Here is a 20,902-nt window from a genome sequence, read left to right as displayed (position 1 = left end):
AGGGAGGGTTGCTCTCGTCTGTACTTTTCCCAGCTCTTCAATGTTCTCTTTGAGAAATGGTGCTTAGAACTGCACAGTAGTCCACATGAGGCTGTGCCATACATTCTGAACAGAAGCATTATAATACCGACTATTTCATTTTCAGTCCATTTCCTGATAATCCCTAGTGTTTCCCTGTTTTCACTGCTGCAGCACATTGGCTTGACACATTGAGCTATCTGCTACAATCCCAAGATCTCTTTCCCTCTTTCTCTTAGCAAATTCAACCCCCCTGAGCCTATACTTGAAGTCGGGTTTTTTTCGTTCTATTGTTATTTTTTTATTACACTTAAACACTGAACTTCAACTGCCACTGTTGCCCACTCATCTAAGTTATATAGATACTCCTTGAGGATCCTTGGTTTTCTTGACTCTGAATAATTGTGTGTGATCTGCAAACTTGGTCGCCACACTAGTCATCCTTAGTTCCCCACCATTTATAATAAAATATACTAGACCCAATACTGATCCTTGTGTGACCCCACTGCTTACTTCCCCCCTTTGTGAGATCTGTCCATTTATTCTTTGTCTTTGCTTCATATCATTTAACCATTTTTTAATCATGAGAGAAGCCAACCTCTTATCCTATAACTGCTTAGTTTACTCAGGAGTCTTTGATGAGGTATCTTGTCAGAAGTCTTTTGAAAATCCAAGTACATAGTGTCTACCAGGTAACCATAGCCTACATGCTTTTTTGCTTTCTTAGAAAACTCCAAAAGGTTGGTTAGGCAGGACTTCTCTTTGCAGAAACCATGCTGACTTTCCCTCAACTGACTTAGTTCCTCTGTGTGCCTAATAATTCTATCTGTGTTTACAGTTCCTATGAATTTGCCTGGCCTACAAATCAGGCTGACTGGCCTGTATTTTCCTTGTTGCCTTCTTGGTCCCCTTTTTAAAAAATTGGTTTAACATTTGATATTCTTTAGTCATTTGATACTGAATTTAGTGATGTTACATATTATGCCATTAAAACTGTTTGATAGTGATGTTACACATACAAAATTGTGGCTTCTTAGCCAGTTGGATGAATATGCTAGAATTATATTCTCTGATTTCTGTAGCTATCCCCCAGTACCTGAAAAATAATTAAGAATTAGCAGCCTCTTGTATTTTTCAGTGTATGTAATCTTATGTTTAGCAAACTGTATTGGACAGGTAACAGTTATCTCAGGGTGAATAATAATCACCTATTTCTGTGATACAGGTACATATAAAATTACCAGTGTTCTGGTAATTTTAGGTCTTACAAGGGCTGTGGCCAAAAAAAGGCTGAGAACGGCTGTGCTGGACTATTGGCATATGTGGATGTCAAGTTAAAATGTTATTAAATTAAAAATGCTGATCTCTTTAATGTATTATTAAACATCTTATAGCATTTACACTATTGAAAACATGGCATATCTATGGTATAAATAAGATTTATCTAATACTATAGAATCACATAATTTTCATGAAGCACATTTTAAGTAGAACTTTGTCTTGCATTTCCTTAATTCCAAAATGGGGGAGGGGGAGTCACAGGAGTCCCCCTTCCCCAGTGTTCTAAATTTTCCAGTTTTTCTATTGGAAGAAATTGGGAAAGGAAAGTTCCATCTTTAAATGAGAATCTCCCCTGAGAAATATGTAACAATTAGTATAGTTATTGAAGGAAGAAAAAAATCCATTTTGCGAGGGTAAAGCCAATCTGAGCAAATGGTATGCATATACAAAATTGTATATCCTACTATATTTGGTGCCATGTGCTGGCTGGGTTCATGGCAGTTCTAATAACCTGTTATTATTTCTACAGCGTGGTGCTATGAGACGTCGTTATGAAGATGATGGTATCTCAGATGATGAGATTGAGGGCAAACGAACATTTGATCTTGAAGAGAAACTTACCACAAACAAATTTAATGCCAACTTTGTGGTCTTTCTGGAAGGCAAAGGTGAGGGTCCCTTCCCAAGTGGTTTCCAGATTTTCTGTCTGATGAATTTTTTTTTAGAAATACATCTATTTGTGCACTTTCCCTAGGAAGTCAGTTTTCAAAGTGTATTGTCTTCAGTGTCCTAGATGTTCTTCTGCACTGTGTGTAATACGACAACTCCTTTCTGTGGAGGTGTTTTAAAAATGAAAATTATGCCCTTTGATTGCAGAAGTTTTGAAACGTATCAGAAAAATGCTAAAGCATCAGACAAGCATCATATCAGTTTTCATATCTTCAAAATTTGTTTTCTCACTCTTTTTTATAACAAGTAATTATCCCTGCAGAATATAAATCAGTCACTTTGAGGGGTAGAGAGACTGATGACTGAACAATTAATTTTTGAATTGACAAATGACCAGCAAAATGTGGTGACCTGGGCTACTTAGTGAACACTACTGTTCTCAGAGTAACGGGAGAAATGCTTTCTAAAGGTCAAACTGGAGATGTCCTTTTATTGTATTCTTGAGCACATCATAGGAGAAATTCATTGCCCCACTACACAGCCTGATTTGTGATAGAAAATTTTAGTAGTGGCAAAGGACCTGCTGATGCCCTAAATTGAAAGTGAGACATCACCTGCACACAATTTTCCTCTTGCTCAGAAGCTGTCACTTTTGAGATCCTAGGTATGTCTCCATTCTTCGAAAACATTTTCTGAAAGATATGGCTATAGGAAGAGTAGACTCTGCTGGGTGAGGGACTGTTCATGCTGCTTGATCTGCATAAAGTGGAATATTCTGTACAGGAACATTTTTCTTTTGGGATTTTCAACTGTAGTTGGATACCAAGATTTGAGAATTACACTTACCGTTCATTGCTTTGAAACAAGGCTGGCACACAAGTGAAACAAGGACAGTATAGAAATATATAAAAAAGAAGCTGGTGCACTGCTTTGCCCCCCTACTTTGAAGTTTGAGTTGGTTTGAAAACATTGTTTCAAACTACTTGACAACTAAAGTAAATATTTTGATGTGACAATTACTTTATCATGCTCAGTTGACCATTATAAATTGTTTGCTTCTGTGCCCAGAATAGTTTTCTTAGTTAGGTGTGGTGTTAGCAATGAAAACATGTTGCTTGGCCCTGCCCCTCCCCCTCCCCCCTGCTAAGTTTCCATATTTCCTGGTCCAAATTTCTCAGTCACTAATAAGTGCTTTCCTTTTTGTCTTGAAAGATTTCACTGTGGAATATATTCAGAGTGGTGGTTTAAGAGACCCTTTGATCTTCAAAAATTCTGATGGACTTGGAATAAAGTGAGTACAAGAGTATGAGGTTTTGATGTTAGATTAATTAACCAATAGTAAAATAACTCCCTAGTCTGTATCAGAGTCCTGGAATGTACTCTCTATAACAGCTTTGCAATGAATTGGGATCCTATGCCCAGGAAGTAAATTGGACACTAAATCTTGGAAGCTTCATTCTATTACAAAGAATCTCTGTGATTTACTTAATCAAATGACTGTTAGATACTCTTAGTAATAATAATCTGTGCATTGTAGAAGTTGAATGGAACAGTCCTTTGAGATAGGGGCATATACAGTGAGTTCTATAAAAGAAAGTTGTACCCAGCTGTTCTCTCAATGGGACTTAAACTACAAATCCAAATAGTTCCTTTTTTTATATACAAGTTTTTTTATTTTCATAAAGATAGAAATATAGGATGCAATACGAGTTATTAATACAAAGAACAGTAAAATATAAAATATAATCATCATTTGAAAATGTACGACCCCACATTAACTACACAATGATATAAACTTTTGCCCAAAACTGAGTCTAAGAGCCATCCACATTTCCACTACATTTAAAAAAGGCCTATTTAGATATACAAAAGAGAAGTTGTTAATAATCAACCTACTTGAGCGATCGTAGACCTCACGTTAACTGCTTGATACAATCTAAGAGCTATCTTGACAGATATTTCTAGGTTTAAGTTAGATGCTTAACATTAAACATTTCTTGTAGAACAGTATGAGTTTTGGCCCTGTAACAATACACTAATAAAGAAAAAAGAAAAAAATAAGGGGGGAAAGCCCCGTTTTATATTTCCAACACTAACAATTATATTACCTATATGCCTACAAAAGAAAAGAAACAAGAGAGAAAAAAACACTGCTTCCTCTTTTTCATAAAAATAGAAATATAGAATACAGTATATGTTATTAATACAGAGAATAGTAAGTTTCCAGGTTTAGATTAAATGCTTAACATTAAACATAGAACAATATGAGCTTTCGGTCTTCTTAAGGGGGTCTCATCTCGAGGCTTGCTACATCTTGTTGTTCCCGTAGACTTATATTATGTCCCATTGGCCTTTGGCGTAGAAAGTGCAGTTGTACTCTTTCCCGCAGAATATGCATCGATGAATCTTGAGGCCGTTGCACCTCCTGGACTCCAGTATCAATACAATTTTTTTTCCCAAAGAGCTCCTTTAAATCGGTTACTTTCACTACAGATCCATATATCTTTTGATTGATTTTTGTACACTGTTGCTTTGAGATGGCTGTATGTCTTTTTAAAAAGGGTGTCCTTATCTGGGCTGCAGAACTTCGACATCTCCTTTTCCGTCTCCAGAATTTCAGATTTCTCTTCTACTGTTGGTTTTCCACCTTGTTTAGTGCTGTCATCAGCCACTGTTATTGATCCATCACTCCTGCCAGCCTCAAACAATTTTACAAGTGGCCAGTAGAGGTCCTCTGCTTTATCCTCTAACGTTCCGGCACAGGCATGTGACGTATTGAAGTCAGTAAGGCAGATATTCTCGTGCTGGAACAGAGTTCTCATGAGATCTTCCCATTCACAGCTCTTATCTCTTATCTCTGAAAACCAAAACAATTGCAGTAAGAGCTTTTGCCAATTAATTTGAGTTGATTTGAGTCCTTCTTCTGCTTAGTTAGGAGAATTAGCCTGCCTCATAACGAGGTGGCTTCGGGCAGAGCAGAGTAAAAGGAGGGGGGAAACAAAGGGCTTTGATGCAGGAAGAGAGATGGAGAAAAAAAAACGAGAGATACTTGCAGTAAATGATGTTTTGGAACTCAGCCGATGTCCTCCCCTCAGTTCACAACGTTCATTTGCAGTAAATCGTCGTGTAGGGTTGAAGCAGATGCTTTAAGATTAAAGAGAGAAAAGAAAGTCCGAGATAGAATATGGCAGTCGTCCTCTGGACCTGGAACGCTGACAGCCTATAATCCAGGGAGATATACTCCCTAAAGGATAGGAGACGGCCCCAAGAACTTCCTAGGTAGAAAGGTGAGGTGGGGTTTGCGATTGACCCCTGTCAGGCTTGAGAGATAGCAGAGCAGATGCCCTGCAACCCTCTCAGAATGACATCTTAGCCGGAAGTCTCCAAATAGTTCCTTTGATTTTTTAAAAATTATTTGGACTATGAGGCAGATTACAGGTATAATATGCAGCTATAATTTACTGTACACGTCTTCATTCCAAGATTGAGTGGTGCAACATAACTATTTTTTATCTCAAGCAAATGTGCTTTGCTATTTTACAGTGGCATTACAATAGTAATCCTTTCTCGTGGATTGGTGAAATACTATCACAAATCCAGATGAACAAGAAGGAACCACAGAACTTACATGGATGGAGCATCCTTTTTATCCCCCCTTGTGGGCTAGCCAAGTTTTCCATCCAGCTGTAGAAATCCCACCAAGGACTGCCTGGTTTATGCATATGGAGTGGGGGGAGAGAACAAGAGAGCAGCTTCAATCCCCTACCTGCCCACACACAGTGCTGTCACCTCTACCTGTCTGGCACATGCTATGGTGACACTCGTACTAACTAGGCTTTTGCGTTGGCAGCCCCTCTTGCTCCTCCACCCACTCAACAACCACCCAAAGGGGACTGTTCATTATGTTGTCTGCAGAAGCACAGACAACATTTCTCTGTTTGGCGGGTTAACCTCCCCTCCCTTTGGGGAATCTAATCTGCAAACAAATTCATCCTGTCTGATCCTGGCCCCATTCTCTGAGTCTGTTGATCTTCCTGTGGGACAGGTTAGCTATTCTATGACATGTATTACTATCGTCTCCATTGCTGGCACAGGTGAATAATCTAGTTAATCAGACTTGTGAAAAGGGTTTGATATAATATAGAATTTCCTCTTTCCTTTTCCAACACAAAATACAATGTTATGGGGTGGGTTGAAGATTTTTAATATGAATAGTGAAATAGAAAATCAATGTGGCTTTGTGGAGGTTCTTTCCTATGTGGTGTGTTCTTCATGTTTCAAAATCAGGATTGAGATGGCTGCCCCTTTTGCTTGAGAGTATTCGTGTTAAACTAGCAGACACAATGTCAGGCTGTAGGAAAAGAATCCAACAGTCAGTGACCAGAGGCCAAGGAATTAAGGTGCATGAAGAGAGAATGTGTAACCCACTCTGCAGCTATTTGAAAGTCTGCAGCACATTGTTGGGCTAGATTAGTGTATATTTGATATAATTGCATAAAGTTTATTTATTAAATTTCTATACCACCCTCCCCAGAAGGCTCAGAGTGGTTTACTACATACATACGTACCGTATTTCCCCGAAAATAAGACCTACTCTGAAAGTAAGACCTAGCTACTTTTTCATGCACCACTAGTATAAGTCCTCCCCCGAAAATAAGACCTACCCAACACTGGCAGATGGGCAGAGCAGATGGCAGCCAGAGCAGTCATTAAAATTTGGCCAAAAATAATGGAAAGCAATAATTAAATTCAAACCTGGGGGGGGAAACCCTCCAAAGAAAAGAAAACTTAACATCAAAAACGGTAAGAAATCTATAACAATAATATCTAACTGAATCTAATCTAACTGAAATCAACCAAGAAAAAGCAAGCAGACACAGCACTGAGCCGACTCTGTCATCGCGGCTTCAGGCAGCAAAACGGGACCAAGCCGGACTACTCTAAGCAAAACCGCCCACCGCCCGGAGTGTGCAGGGAACTACAAAAGACCCTCCACAGCCAGCCACGCAGGAACCAGCTCAGCTAGCCCAGAAGAAAGAAATCAGTAAATACTGACCATCGACATTCAAAACGGTCAAGCTGGGACTTAGGTGGGCGAAACTAAGCCCGAGATTGAACGGGGCAGGGGAGAGCAAGGAGGGAGGAAAAGCTGGGGGGGGGGGAGACCAGAAAAATAAAACATTAAAAAAGAAGAACACAAGGATCGGGACTGGGAAGAACGGAAGAAATGAGAGGGAGAGGGGGGGGGGGAAGAAGAAAAAGAAAGTAAACTCGATAACAATTTAAGAACTATAAGACCTACCTGAAAATAAGCCCTAGTGCATTTTTTTTACCTAAAATTAATATAAGACACTGTCATATTTTTGGGGAAACATGGTACATACGTAAATACATACATAAGGTAAAGGTAAAGGTATCCCCTATGCAAGCACCAGGTCATGTCTGACCCTTGGGGTGACACCCTCTAGCGTTTTCATGGCAGAATCAATTCGGGGTGGTTTGCCAGTGCCTTCCCCAGTCATTACCGTTTACCCTCCAGCAAGCTGGGTACTCATTTTACCGACCTCAGAAGGATGGAAGGCTGAGTCAACGAGCCGGCTGCTGGGATCGAACTCCCAGCCTCATGGGGCGAGCTTTCAGACTGCACACGAGGCTCTTCCTACATACATACACACATTTTATTATATTTATATACTGCCCTCCCCTTGCAGCTCAGGGTGGTTTACATGGAACATGAGATCATAAAGTAAAAAAAAAATCATCTGGGGTAGTAGTTGTTGTGGGTTCAGTTGGCCTCAACCAAATGCCTGGTGGAAGATCTCTATTTTGCATACCCCGTGGAACTGTGCTAGCTCTGACAGGGCCCAGATTTTCTCAGGGAGCTTGTTCCACCAGGTGGGGGCCAGAGAATGATCTGGCCCTGGTTGAGGCCAAACATGCTTCCTTGGGACCAGGGATCATTAGCCAGTTGGAGTTGGCTGAGCGTAGAGCTCTTTGAGGTACATAGACAGGCAGTCCTTCAGGTATGCTGGGCCCAGGCCACGTTTGGCCTTAAAGATGATAACCAAGAGCTTAAGCCTGATCCAGGATTCAACTGGTAACCAGTGCCTTTGTTGGAGTAGAAGCCAGATATGGGCTCTTCATTGTGTTTTTGTGAGAACCCTGGTCACTGCATTCTGGACCAGTTGTAGTTTGGTGTAGTGGTTAGGAGTGCGGACTTCTAATCTGGCATGCCGGGTTCGATTCTGCACTCCCCCACATGCAGCCAGCTGGGTGACCTTGGGCTCACCACAACACTGATAAAATTGTCTGACCGAGCAGTGATATCAGGGCTCTCTCAGCCTCACCCACCTCACAGGGTGTCTGTTGTGGGGAGAGGAAAGGGAAGGCGACTAAGCCGCTTTGAACCTCCTTCGGGTACAGAAAAGTGGCATATAAGAACCAACTCCTCCTCCTCCTCCTCAGAGCAAATTGCAGACATCCAGTGACCATTGCATGGATCGCTGTGACTAGGTGTTCTAGGGCCAAGTAAAGCACTATTAGTTTGGCTTAGTAGGTCGTAAAACACCAGCCACACAACTCTTGTGATCTGTGCCTCCATAGAAAGGGAGGCATCCTGGATCATGCCCAGGTTCCTGGTGGAGTGAGTCACTGATGGCTGCACCCCATCCACTTTGGGCAATCATGCTTCCTCACTTGGACCCTTCCTGCCCAGCTATAGGACCTCCGTCTTTGAAGGATTGAGCTTCAGACGACTCTCCTTGAGCCGTCCCATCACTGCTGCCAGACATCTGGATAAAGATTCTGGGGAGAATCCGGGCACCCTTCCATAATACATTCCACTAAAATATAATAATATATTCAGTTAAACATTTTAAATTATAAAACCAGCTTATATTAAAAAATACAGCTATTTAAAAGCACAGCTGCTTCTGCCCTTTCTCAGTGGGGGGGTGTAAAGTGCTATATAGGCTTGTGCGATTCGGCCGCTTTGGCGGCCGTTCCCTCCGGGCGCAGCCAGTGCCGCGGGCAACGGCACACTGGCAGGCACAACCATGCAGGCGCGGAGTGTAACTCTGGTGATTAGATGTTATTTTGGTGCATGGGGAGGCCAGTTACATTGATTTTCTATGATTCACTGTCTTGCAGGCCTTGCAGAAATGTTAGGCCCTTCAGGACTCTGATCTCAGTCAGAGGTGTGTTCCACCTGGCCAGTGCCAGGACAATGAAAGCCCTGGCTCTGGCCAATCTCATCTTTCTGGGGCAGGGGACTGTTAGTAGATTTTGTGTTCTGGAGTATAGGCTTCTCTGAGGGGCATAGGGAAGAAGGTAGTCCTACAGGTAATAAGGTCCCAGACTGTTTAGGGCTTTAAAGGTGAGTACCCACACCTTGAACCTGATTTAGTCCTCAACCTGGAGTAAATGCAGCAGCAGGAACTCTGGTCAAATGTGCCCTCCACCTATTTCCAGTAAGAAGTCGAGCCGCTGAATTTTGAACTTCTTGATCAGATACAAAAATGGAATTTATAGAGGATGTCCATTTATCAAATATCAGTCTTCTTCTCCGGAACGGCTAAACAGTTCTTTTTTTAAAATAATTTTATTATTTATTATTATATGAAGCATTTACAGAAAAGTAAAGAGAAAAAAGTGACCAGCTGATATGGTTTGCCATCCTCTTTTAACATACATATTCAGTTCCCATCACATATTAATCCTAATCTAGAAGTTTTTACCATCTTTCTTAGCAAAATGATTGTTAATACATATGAGAGTATGATCTGTTATAAGAATATATTCTATTATTATCTTAAGTGATATAAGGTCAGTCCCCTTCATAAATTGGCCCTGACCTAAGAGTTACTGCTGTTGTCTTGTTAATACATATGAAGTATAGTTTGCCATCCTCTTTTAGCATACATATTGGCATACATATTTAGTTCCCATCACATATTGATCCTGATCTAGAAGTTATTACCATCTTTCTTAGCAGAGTAATTGTTGATACATATGAGAGTATAATCTATTATAAGAATATATTCTATTATTGTCTTAGATGATATAAAGTCAGTTCCCTTCATATATTGGTCCTGACCTAAAAGTTACTGCTGCTGTCTTTCCCACAGGAAACCAGGAGAATGCTCCACTGTTCATCACATCCTTCAGGTGGTCGCAGAAAATGAAATTGTGTTTTTTTCCATAGTAACGCCTGATGATTCCTACATAGAGTATTTCTAGGTGTCCTTCTGTCAGGGCCAAAGAAGTCTCTTGCTAGATTCTTGCTTGCAGTAGCCTTTAAGTAGGCTCTGTATACTTTATCAATCTGGATCTCTTCCTCTGGTCGCACAGAGATATCTCCTGATAGCTTCCTGCGTGCTGTCGCCTTTGAATAGACTTTTTATTTTGTTGATCCAAATCACTTCCTGCTCTAAATAGACTTCCAGGTTTTCGGTGCTTTCCTTCCTTAAATCTGTTTTCCCAAGTTCTTCCAAGGTGCTTTGGATTTCTACGTCCCTAGCTCTCTCCCCCTCCTGTTGATTAACTTCCAGACATTGAATTCTCGTTTGAAGTATTGTTGGCTGAGTTGTGTTTTCATCAGCTGTTTTTTCCAGACCGTCGGTTCTGTCTAAAAGCTCTTTCTTAGTCTTTCGGATTTCCTTTTCCACCTTATTGACTGCTTTCAGTATCTTTGAGTTCCCTTCGCATAACAAATGGAAAAGCTGTGCCTTAGTTAATTTTTCCATAGTTCTAGGCAGTCACAAACTATAAACAGAAAGTCTCATGAGGTCTCGCGGAAGCACGAGCGATCCAAAATTATCAGTTTGTCGATCTCCGTATCAAGTCAGCTTCCCCCACTGAACTCTCTCCAACAAAACTTTAAAGTCTCTCTTTTCTTTAAGCTCTCTCTTTGTATAATTAGCTGGGAGCCTCTCACTCGATGAAAGAATTCACTTGTAAATTGGTTGAGGAGGGGGGGGGAAGAGCTTGTGGGGAAAGAAAAGGAAAAGCCAGAAAACTCACAGTCTTTACTGTTGTAGACTTTGGCTCCTGTCAGTCTGGTAAAAGATGATCTGGGAAGAATGTAGGGTCAGCTGGTCGTTTCAGGCTTAGAAAGTTATTTACGACAAGGGCGCCATCATGACCTTGAGCACATGCCGCGGCGATCCGGAGAGCTCAGTCTCCCTCCCTCTCCACGGATCTGTAGGACCCTCAGGATGCCGTTCCCGGTTCCTGGGGCGACCGGCGAGCGAGATTTGCGTATCTGCTGAGGTCTGCCAGGTGAGGTTGCTCCTGACCCTCAGCATGGCTTAAGAGCCGGACAGAAGCCCAGCTGTTACGGCGCCATCTTCAGTCGTCTCCCTCGGAACGGCTAAACAGTTCTGGTGTGTGTTCGTTGCTTGTGTGCATGTCACTTTATTTGCTTTCGTACATTCACAAACTACTGGTACATATTGTATGGTGCATATTTTGTGATTTCAGTGATAAGCATTGTCTATGTTTTTAACTTTTAAACTTTATATCTTGCGCACAATAAGTGTTAATATAATTTGAATATTTATATTGTGTGGACACCTAACCTTTTGGGAAGATGATAAAACACCTGATAGGAAGTATTCATGATCTTGGGCCTCCATCGATAATAAAGAATCCAGGATCACACCCAGGTTCCTGATGGTGATTGAGATTGTTAGTTGAATCCCGTCAAGAGCTGGGAGTAGTAGCACGCCAGCAGGGGCACAGCAACCCAACCAGAGGACCTTTGTCTTAGCTGGATTCAACTTCAGCAAACTCATCCTGAGCCAGTCCACCACCACCTCCCAGCAACTGATCAGTGCTCTTAGGGCCATCCATTAACAGATATAAAGTTTTGTGAAGAAAACTTCAAAGTGTGATTTCTCATGTGGTGTGTTTCTGTTTGCAGAATGCCAGATCCAGACTTCAGTGTGAGTGATGTGCGACTATACGTAGGTAATTATATATTTCCATTTTAGGTCTCTCATGGTATCGGCTGCAAGTAAAAAATGCACAGCATACCAGCTGGAATTAGGCAGTGAGCTGTGTTTCCTTTAGACCAGGGGTAGTCAAACTGTGGCCCTCCAGATGTCCATGGACTACAATTCCCATGAGCCCCTGCCAGTGAACACTGGCAGGGGCTCATGGGAAATGTAATCCATGGACATCTGGAGGGCTACAGTTTGACTACCCCTGCTTTAGACTAATGAATTAAATGTAAACATTTACCTTGTGGAAACACAGTTGCAAATGTGTTGGTATTAAGAACCAAAGATTTAGTTTGGTTGGGGGTTCTTCATTCTTTCCCCTTACATCCCATTCCTATCATTACCTTGTTACCCTTATTGCATATATGCAAATGCAAAAATAGGTTTTTTTCAGGTATGCTACCATAAAAAGAGAAGGATTTCTTAAACTCAGCTATATCAATGATTAAAATATTTGGGGATATAATATTTTGGGGGATATTCCTTTCAAGAAAATACGATATTTATCTGTTCCAATAGGGAGTCGGAGGATGGTGGATGTCATGGATGTGAACACACAAAGAGACATTGAGATGACTATGGCTCAATGGGCACGCTATTATGAAACTCCAGAGGAGGAGCGTGAGAAGCTGTATAATGTTATCAGCCTGGAGTTCAGTCATACCCGGCTTGAGAACCTGGTACAGAGACCAACAACGGTCAGTAGGTCCTCTTTCTTCCCTTGTCAATATCACTTTTATATTTGACTCAAGTAGATGAAAGCTGTATACTTTGATCTTTTGGAGTACCTTCAGTAGCTCCTATATACTTCACCATTGCACAGAAATGACAGTAGATAGTCAGCTTATAAAGTAATTTTCTGTTCCACAATAAATGGACATTTGACTTTAAACATCTCACTGTAAATTAAATTTGAATATCCTGGATAAAGTTTCAATAGTAATGCTAATAAGAGGTGGAGGTCACATAATGATGAGTAGTAACATGCATTTAGAAATTATATATGACTGATGATGATGCCGATGCAATATAAGTTTAATATAAATGTAAGGTGGTGAGATCTGTTTCACTGGTAGGAATAAACTTGATTAGAAATTAGCTTGGGCTCAAAAAAGCAAATGATCTGTATATAACTTTTAGCTATTCTGGATAGTGTGGTACCATTGGTGGAAAATTTTGTTCTGTGCCACTGGTTCAAATTTTTCATGTTGCTCTTTGTATTTTTATATTTTAGTTCATATACTCAGCATTCAGGCTTATAAAAGCAATGGTGCACAAAATTAAAGACACAAAGCAAAGTTAATTTCTAAAATGCATAGCATTGTATGCTGGCTGGTATGATTGCTCATTAAAAAAAATAAGAACATAAAAAAGCATATGGATCAAGGCTGGAGGTTTATCTAGTCCAGTGGACTGTTTCACACAGAAGCCACATAGTTTTCTTGGAGCGCTAAACAAGCAGGGCCTTTCTCTGCTGCTTCTTCCCAGTACTGGTTTTCAGGTTACTGCCACGGTACATAAAGGCGTTGTTTAAAATTAGAAATGCCAACATTTGCAAACCATAAATGAATTAACAATAAAATATTTCCCTGGTTATCATCTATATGCTGTTTTAACACCTTGTGGTCCTGTCTGTGGATATCTAATTCTGTGACTCAGGGACACATGGCCACTAAATAGATTCTTCAGCAAACTTGGGGAACTCCTCAGGTTTTCAGAAAAATTTGAAATTTTCCAAAAACTGCATAAGAGATTTAAATCTCCCCAAATTAAAGCAGTGCTATTTGCACTTGGTCAGAGAATGCTCTTTCCTACCTTGAGCTGGGGTGGTTTGTGGCTACCGTCGATCCCTGTAGATGTGCCAGGCCCAGCGTCAACTTTGGAGGAACCTGGGACCTGCAAGGGCTGCCTCGGCGCTTGGGAGTTAGTGGGCTTAGCAACAAAAAGGAAGTTACACTGGGCTTAGCAACGAAAAGGAAGCCAGAGAGCTGTGGCAGACCATGGGCCTCATGCCCCAGGTGAATCCCATCTCCTCCTTTTTCACTGGACCTTCTGTGGCATCTGGGCCCTCCTGCAACTGCCATTGGGTCCTATGTGACTCTTTACCAACCGCAGCCTTGCTGTGCTGGGTATCAGTGAAGTAGCTGCTACAGAGCCCCAGAGGTAATAAACCCAGTGGCAGCTGCAAAGCAGTGTGGGAGCCATAGCAGGGCCAGCGAGGCTTGAAGAGAGCCCAGGAGTCACTATTTGAGACACTGCTTTTGGTTTGACTCTTCAAATAAACAGACACCAACTTTGAACAAAGTGCTTGGGGAAGTATTTTGCCACATTTCATCTGCTTACAATGCTATTTTGTCAAAAAATCTCTTCTAAGCCACTTATTAATAGGTACATATTAATTTGCTTCAATTACCTTATGAATAGTAGTCTTCTCAAAATGTAACCATTCTTTTTTCCTAATGATTTTTCTGTGTGGACAAACCGAATCAGCATGGGGGTTACATTTTATACTGCAAGCCATTTGATATGTACTCAAGACTAGCCAAAACTCAGCATGAACTTGGCCCAGTTCATAGCCCCCAAACTGATGTTCAGGGAAGGTACCTTCCCTGAATATTTACCAGACTTTTTCTGGTTTGACATCAAACCACAAAGGGCTGCTAGGAAGTAAAGGGATGCTAGTTTCATTCTGACCACAGAATATGCGCCTCAAAATGTAATCCTTTGTAGTTCATTGAACTGCATTTTACAGCAGAGGATTGAGTACTAAGGCAGCAAAGTCCCAACTAATACTTGAGCTTCTGCTGTGTTCTGTGTCTTTACTGTAATACTTTCATGGTTACAGGTGGATTTGATTGATTGGGTTGACAACATGTGGCCAAGACATCTTAAAGAAAGCCAGACGGAATCAACAAATGCCATTTTGGATATGCAGTATCCCAAAGTGCAGAAGTGAGTAACTTCAGGTTCTGTAGTTACAGCCATTAGATTCAGGAAGAATGCTGTCCTGTAGCTGCCTCTGTGTAACACATAAATGGTCTATTTTTCAATACTGCATGCTTTGGGCACCCCTTTATGGTACTTGTAACAGTGACATTAGCCCTGAACAGGAAGTATAAATGGAAAGATTATCAGAATAGCAACTGTCTTTTGTAGAGATGTAGACTCCTAATATGACTGTGTTACTGTAGTGGTTCCTTTGCCAGCTTCACTGGTCATGGTGTCCATCTAGACCACCAGCAGTTTGCATGCTAAACATATAGATTTCATGTTGCACATGATTACTGCTCTGATTCAGAGTGGTAGCCACCCATACTTCTTTTTGCAAACACAAATACCAAATGTTTATCCTGTGTGCACAGAAATGCAAAAGTTGTTGGAATTGAATCACAGCTTTATGCTTTTCATTTCAGATACTGTCTCATGAGTGTCAAGGGCTGCTATACTGACTTCCATGTGGACTTTGGTGGCACTTCTGTATGGTATCATATTCACAGAGGGGGAAAGGTACAGTAGCATCCCAAGAAATACTCTGTTTTCTGGAAGAGACTATGGAGAAAGGAAAACAATTACATGCATGGGTGTTCAGTTTGTTTAGGTATTATATTTATCAGGGTACTTCTCATAGTTTGTCCTTGAACCAGTATTTAAACTTCTGAGCTAGGCCAGCTAGTAATTTTTCCTGCTTGTCTTCATTGTGATCATTTAATTTCTAGCCCTGTGAATTATAAGGTTATTTTTTTCAGTCTGAGCATATGAAAGAAGGAAGGGCGAGAAGCAGTATGGACCAGGTTCTGATGTGCTGAGCACTCTGTGTATTGAGGAGCTTCTATTTCATTACTCTTTATTTTATCAAATTTCCAGGGAAGCAATATGCAGCACATTACTTATCCCATTACAGAATCATGAGATCTTGTTCTGAAAATAGGATTCCCTGTACAGTGTATATTTAATACATGGGCAGTTGAAAAAATTAATGTAATAGTTAGCGAAACAGGTATTTGATCAATGTTGATTTCAAATCTCCAGAAGGAATAGATAATTCAATGACATGGTTTTAAGTAAGATAAAGGGCACATCTAGTGAAGTACTTCAAAACTAAGCTTTTGCTATGGGGTAAAGAAAGAGCAACTTCAGGGTGGCTTTGGAATCCTGATGTGAGTTTTCAAGTTCCCTAGTCTCATCAGTCTTGCTTTCCTACTCCTGTTTTGTGATTGAGCTTTTGGGACTTTTTTGTAGTTGGATATATTATAAGTCTGAACATTGATTCAGGTGGGTAGCCATGTTGATTTGAAAACAAAGTTTGTCCAGTGGAACCTTTAAGGCCAGAAAATTTTATTCAAAGTATAAGCTTTCTTGTGCAAGCACACTTCACTGATGCTTCCCTTGCACCAGATCAGGCTGAGAGAGTGTAGCTGGCCCAAGGAGGTTGTCATCGTCCAAGTAGTACCTGGAGATTTCCCATTATTATATTTGATCCCCAGAAGACCAAGATAATTTCTCTTGGAAAAAATGGCTTCTTGGGTGGGTGAACAATATGGCATTATAAGCAGCTGAGTTCCCCATACTCCACTTCCCAAAATATCTAGGTATTTCCTAATCAACTCCCCAGAGATCTTAGAATCCTAGTGTTGGAAGGTACCTCCTGGGTCATCTAGTCAAACCCCCTGCACTATGCAGGACACTTACAACCCTATTGCTTGTCCACTGTTACGTGCCACCCCCTTAAGCCTTCACAGAATCATCCTCTGAGTCAGATAGCTATCCAGCCTATGTTAAAAAATTTCCAAAGATGGAAAACCCACCACTTCCCGAGGAAGCCTGCTCCAGTGAGAAACCGCTCTTAACTGTCAGAAGCCTCTTCCGGATGTTTAGACCAGTGGTCCCCAACCTGCGGGCCACGGCCCGGCGCCGGGCCGCAAAGGCCATGGCGCCGGGCCGCGGCTCCCTCTCCCCGCCCCCCCCCCACCGCAGTAAAAAACTTCCCAGGCCGCAAGCTTGCGGCCCGGGAAGCTTCTTACTGCGGGGAGGGCGGGGAGAGGGAATCAGGGCCGCGCCGCGCCCGTGCAGGCCGCGCCCGCGCGGCCCGATCTGCGGGCGCGGCCCGCAGGCGCGGCCCGATCCGCGGGCGTGGCTCGCGGGCGTGGCTCGATCCGCGGGCACGGCCCGCGCGGGCGCGGCCCGATGCCCTGCCGGTCCCCAGCCTAATAAAGGTTGGGGACCACTGGTTTAGACGGAATTTCTTTTGAATTAATTTCATCCCATTGGTTCTGGTCTGTCCCTCCAGGGCAAGAGAGAACAACCCTGCTCCATCCTCTACATGGGACCCTTTTAAATACTTGAAGATGGTTATCAGATCCCCTCTCAGTCATCTCCTCTCCAAGCTAAACAGACTAAGCTCGTCTGGTCTCCAAACCCTTCACCAGCTTTGTTGCCCTCCTCTGGACACGCTTCAGTTTGTCTACATCCCTCTTCAACTGTGGTGCCCAAAACTGAACACAGTACTCCAAGTGAGGCCGAACCAGAGCAGAGTAAAGCAGTACCATCACCTCCCATGATCTGGACAAGATACTCTACAGCCCAAAATCCCATTTGCCTTTTTTAACCACTGAGTCACACTGCTGACTCATGTTCAATGTATGCTCTCCTAAGACTACTAGATCCTTCTTGCACATACTACTGCCAAGACAAGTCTCCCCCATCCTATATTGGTGTATATGGTTTTTCCTACTTAAATGCAGAACTTTACATTTGTCCCAATTGAATTTCATTTTATTCAGTTGAGCCCACTTCTCAAGCCTATCAAGATCATCCTGTATTCTGTTGCCATCTTCAGTTGTGTTTGCTACCCCTCCCAGTTTAGTATCATCAGCAAATTTAATAAGTACCCCCTCTAATCCCTCATCCAAATAATTTGTAAATACGTTGAACAACACAGGCCCCATGGCAGATCCCTGGGGCACTCTACTTGTCGCTCTTCTCCGAGGGGATGCTGAACCATTAACAAGTACCCTTTTAGTACAATCTGTCAACCAGTTATCGAACCACCTGACAGAATCCAGATAAACTATGCCCACAGCATTCTCCTGATCCAGCAAGGTAGTCACTTTCTCAAAAAAAGAGATAAGGTTGGTCTGACATGACTTGTTCTTGTGAAACCCGTGCTGAGTCATAGAAATCACAGTTCTCTGTTCCAGCTGCTCAAGGACTGACTGGCCCAAAAGACTTTGTTTCATTTAAAGAAATGAGGTGTTTATAGACTGCCCCACAGTGAATTTGAACCTGGGGTTTTTGGGTCCTAGTCAGGTACCACATTGGTTCTCCTCTGACATCTACAAATCATTCATTCTTGAGCCATATTGAAAGAATTTGTGGGCCCAGGTTTCCCTTTATATGGGCAGCAGATTTACAAAGATTATTGCCATTTTTGAGTCCTAATAGTGTGATTACATCTTTCCCCGCTTTATACTATTTTAGAAAATAATGCTAAATTGAGTGAATTTCCATTTCCATTGCAAACTTTTAATTTGCTTTTTCAGTGTGATTTTCAACCATTCTTATTTGGCTGTAGTAAATATTCTTTAACTGTGCTACCATTTCAATGCTGTAAGTCACTTGCAGTGTGTTAAGCACATCTTGAAGTAAAATTTTCTGTAGTTGCATACATTTGTTAAACAACAGTTATCATACTCTGTTCTTTAAAACTGGAAAGAATAAAAAGATGACATAGTCTGAGACCATTACAAAATGTAGGCCGTAAAAGTTTTCATCCACTCACTGTCTCTTTAATGATAGCTTGAGTTTTTTGTATTCTTCTGCTCTGTGTTGTGCTCATTTTTTGGCATACCGTACTGCTGCAGTGACTCTTATTTTTCCCCTCAGAACTGGAATGACTCTGCACTGCTTTTGCAAAATGGAATATTAATCTCATTTGTACATAACTGACCACTTTGCCAATACAGAATGCCTTGATCAAGTTCAAATATGCAAAGAGGATTCAAGCACCAGGCTGCTTAAAAGAATAAAACAGTTTTATTTAGAAGAGAAATAACTTTGTATAGAAAGAGGAGAGAGTTAACCGTTCTGTTTTCATTCAGTCTATTCATTCTGGAGGCAACTTGAGAGGAACTATGCTCACAGGAGCACAGAGTTCCCAAATAAGCCAATCAGGACATAGGAGGAATCTATTTGAAAATTATTTAGTGTTCCTAGTCTAACTACGGTAAATACACATCTCATCCACTGCCTGTATCCCTTTGAATTATGCACACTACAGATCTTGCATACACCAACATTCTGTAGTTCACCTAAGTGGTAATGCCCTCACCATTCACTACACAGAAGTTGCAATAAAGGGAGTTAGTGCCATTTCAGCATTTAGCATCCATACCAATCTAATGACTGTATTAATAGCAGAAGTCATGAGAAGTTATAGACAAATGAATAATGATGACCACAGTGAAGGTGCAATTAATGTGCTGAAGGGAAGGTCTCACTAAAATTGTTGTTGTTAGGTGCGAAGTCGTGTCCGACCTATTGCGACCCCATGGACAATGATCTTCCAGGCCTCCCTGTCCTCTACTATTCCTCGAAGTCCATTTAAGTTTGCACCGACTGCTTCAGTGACTCCATCCAGCCACCTCATTCTCTGTCGCCCCCTTCTTCTTTGCCCTCAATCGCTCCCAGCATTAGGCTCTTCCCCAGGGAGTCCTTCCTTCTCATGAGGTGGCCAAAGTATTTGAGTTTCATCTTCAGAATCTGTCCTTCTAAGGAGCAGTCAGGGCTGATCTCCTCTAGGACTGACCGGTTTGTTCGCCTTGCAGTCCAAGGGACTCGCAAGAGTCTTCTCTAGCACCAGAGTTCAAAAGCCTCAATTCTTTGACGCTCGGCCTTTCTTATGGTCCAACTTTCACAGCTATACATTGCAACTGGGAATACCATAGCCTTGACTAGACGCACTTTTGTTGGCAGGGTGATGTCTCTGCTTTTTAGGATGCTGCCTAGATTTGTCTTAGCTTTCCTCCCTAGGAGCAAGCGTCTTTTAATTTCTTTGCTGCAGTCCCCATATGCAGAGATCTTGGAGCCCAGGAAAATAAAATCTTTCACTACCTCCATTTCTTCCCCATCTATTTGCCAGGAATTGAGAGGTCCGGATGCCATGATCTTCGTTTTCTTGAAGTTGAGTTTCAAGCCAACTTTTGCACTCTCCTCCTTCACCCGCATCAAGAGGCTCTTTAGTTCCTCTTCGCTTTCGGCCATATCATCTGCATATCTGAGGTTGTTGATAGTTCCCCCTGCAATCTTGATCCCAATATGTGACATCTAACCCCACTTTTTTCATGATGTGCTCCACTTACAAGTTAAATAGGCAAGGCGACAGTATACAGCCTTGCCGAACTCCTTTCACAAGTTTGAACCAATCAGTGATTCCATGCCCAGGTCCTCACTGTTGCTTCTTGACATGCATATAGGTTTCTCAAGAGACAGATAAGATGCTCTTCGAAATCCTGCCTGAACTTCTGGAAGTTCTCGGTCCACATATTGCTGGAGCCTAGCTTGTAGGATTTTGAGCATAACTTTGCTAGCATGAGAAATAAGTGCAATGGTGCGGTAGTTTGAACATTCTTTGGCATTGCCCTTCTTTGGGATTGGAATGTAAACTGACCGTTTCCAATCCTGTGGCCACTGTTGAGTTTTCCAAATTTTCTGGCATATTGAGTGTAGCACTTTTACTTCATTGTCTTTTAAGATTTTGAATAGTTCAACTGGAAAGCTGTCACCCCCACTAGCTTTATTGTTGCTCAGACTTCCTAAGGCCAATTTGACATTCCAGGATGTCTGGCTCCAGATGAGTGACTACCCCCTCGTGGTTATCAGGGACGTTAAGCTTGCTCTTGTACAGTTCTTTTGTATAGTTTTGCCACCTTTTTTTA

At 41.8% G+C, this 20,902-nt stretch overlaps 1 protein-coding gene across 6 annotated transcripts in view; it reads left to right on the top strand.

Annotated features, from left to right (window-relative positions):
• KDM2A (lysine demethylase 2A) overlaps positions 1-20,902 on the top strand; it is a 70,600-nt gene that overhangs the window by 22,726 nt on the left and 26,972 nt on the right. For all 6 annotated transcript variants that reach the window (XM_077320929.1, XM_077320928.1, XM_077320930.1 and 3 more), the window contains exons 4-9: positions 1,829-1,967; positions 3,181-3,259; positions 11,891-11,937; positions 12,489-12,667; positions 14,815-14,921; positions 15,383-15,476. In XM_077320929.1, the coding sequence (XP_077177044.1) occupies positions 1,829-1,967; positions 3,181-3,259; positions 11,891-11,937; positions 12,489-12,667; positions 14,815-14,921; positions 15,383-15,476 (645 nt within the window). The remainder of the gene's footprint in view (positions 1-1,828; positions 1,968-3,180; positions 3,260-11,890; positions 11,938-12,488; positions 12,668-14,814; positions 14,922-15,382; positions 15,477-20,902) is intronic.

The sequence above is a fragment of the Paroedura picta genome, chromosome 2, assembly GCF_049243985.1.
Source record: "Paroedura picta isolate Pp20150507F chromosome 2, Ppicta_v3.0, whole genome shotgun sequence".
In the NCBI taxonomy this organism is placed as follows: Eukaryota; Metazoa; Chordata; class Lepidosauria; order Squamata; family Gekkonidae; genus Paroedura; species Paroedura picta.
This window is presented reverse-complemented; position numbering and strand designations above follow the sequence as displayed.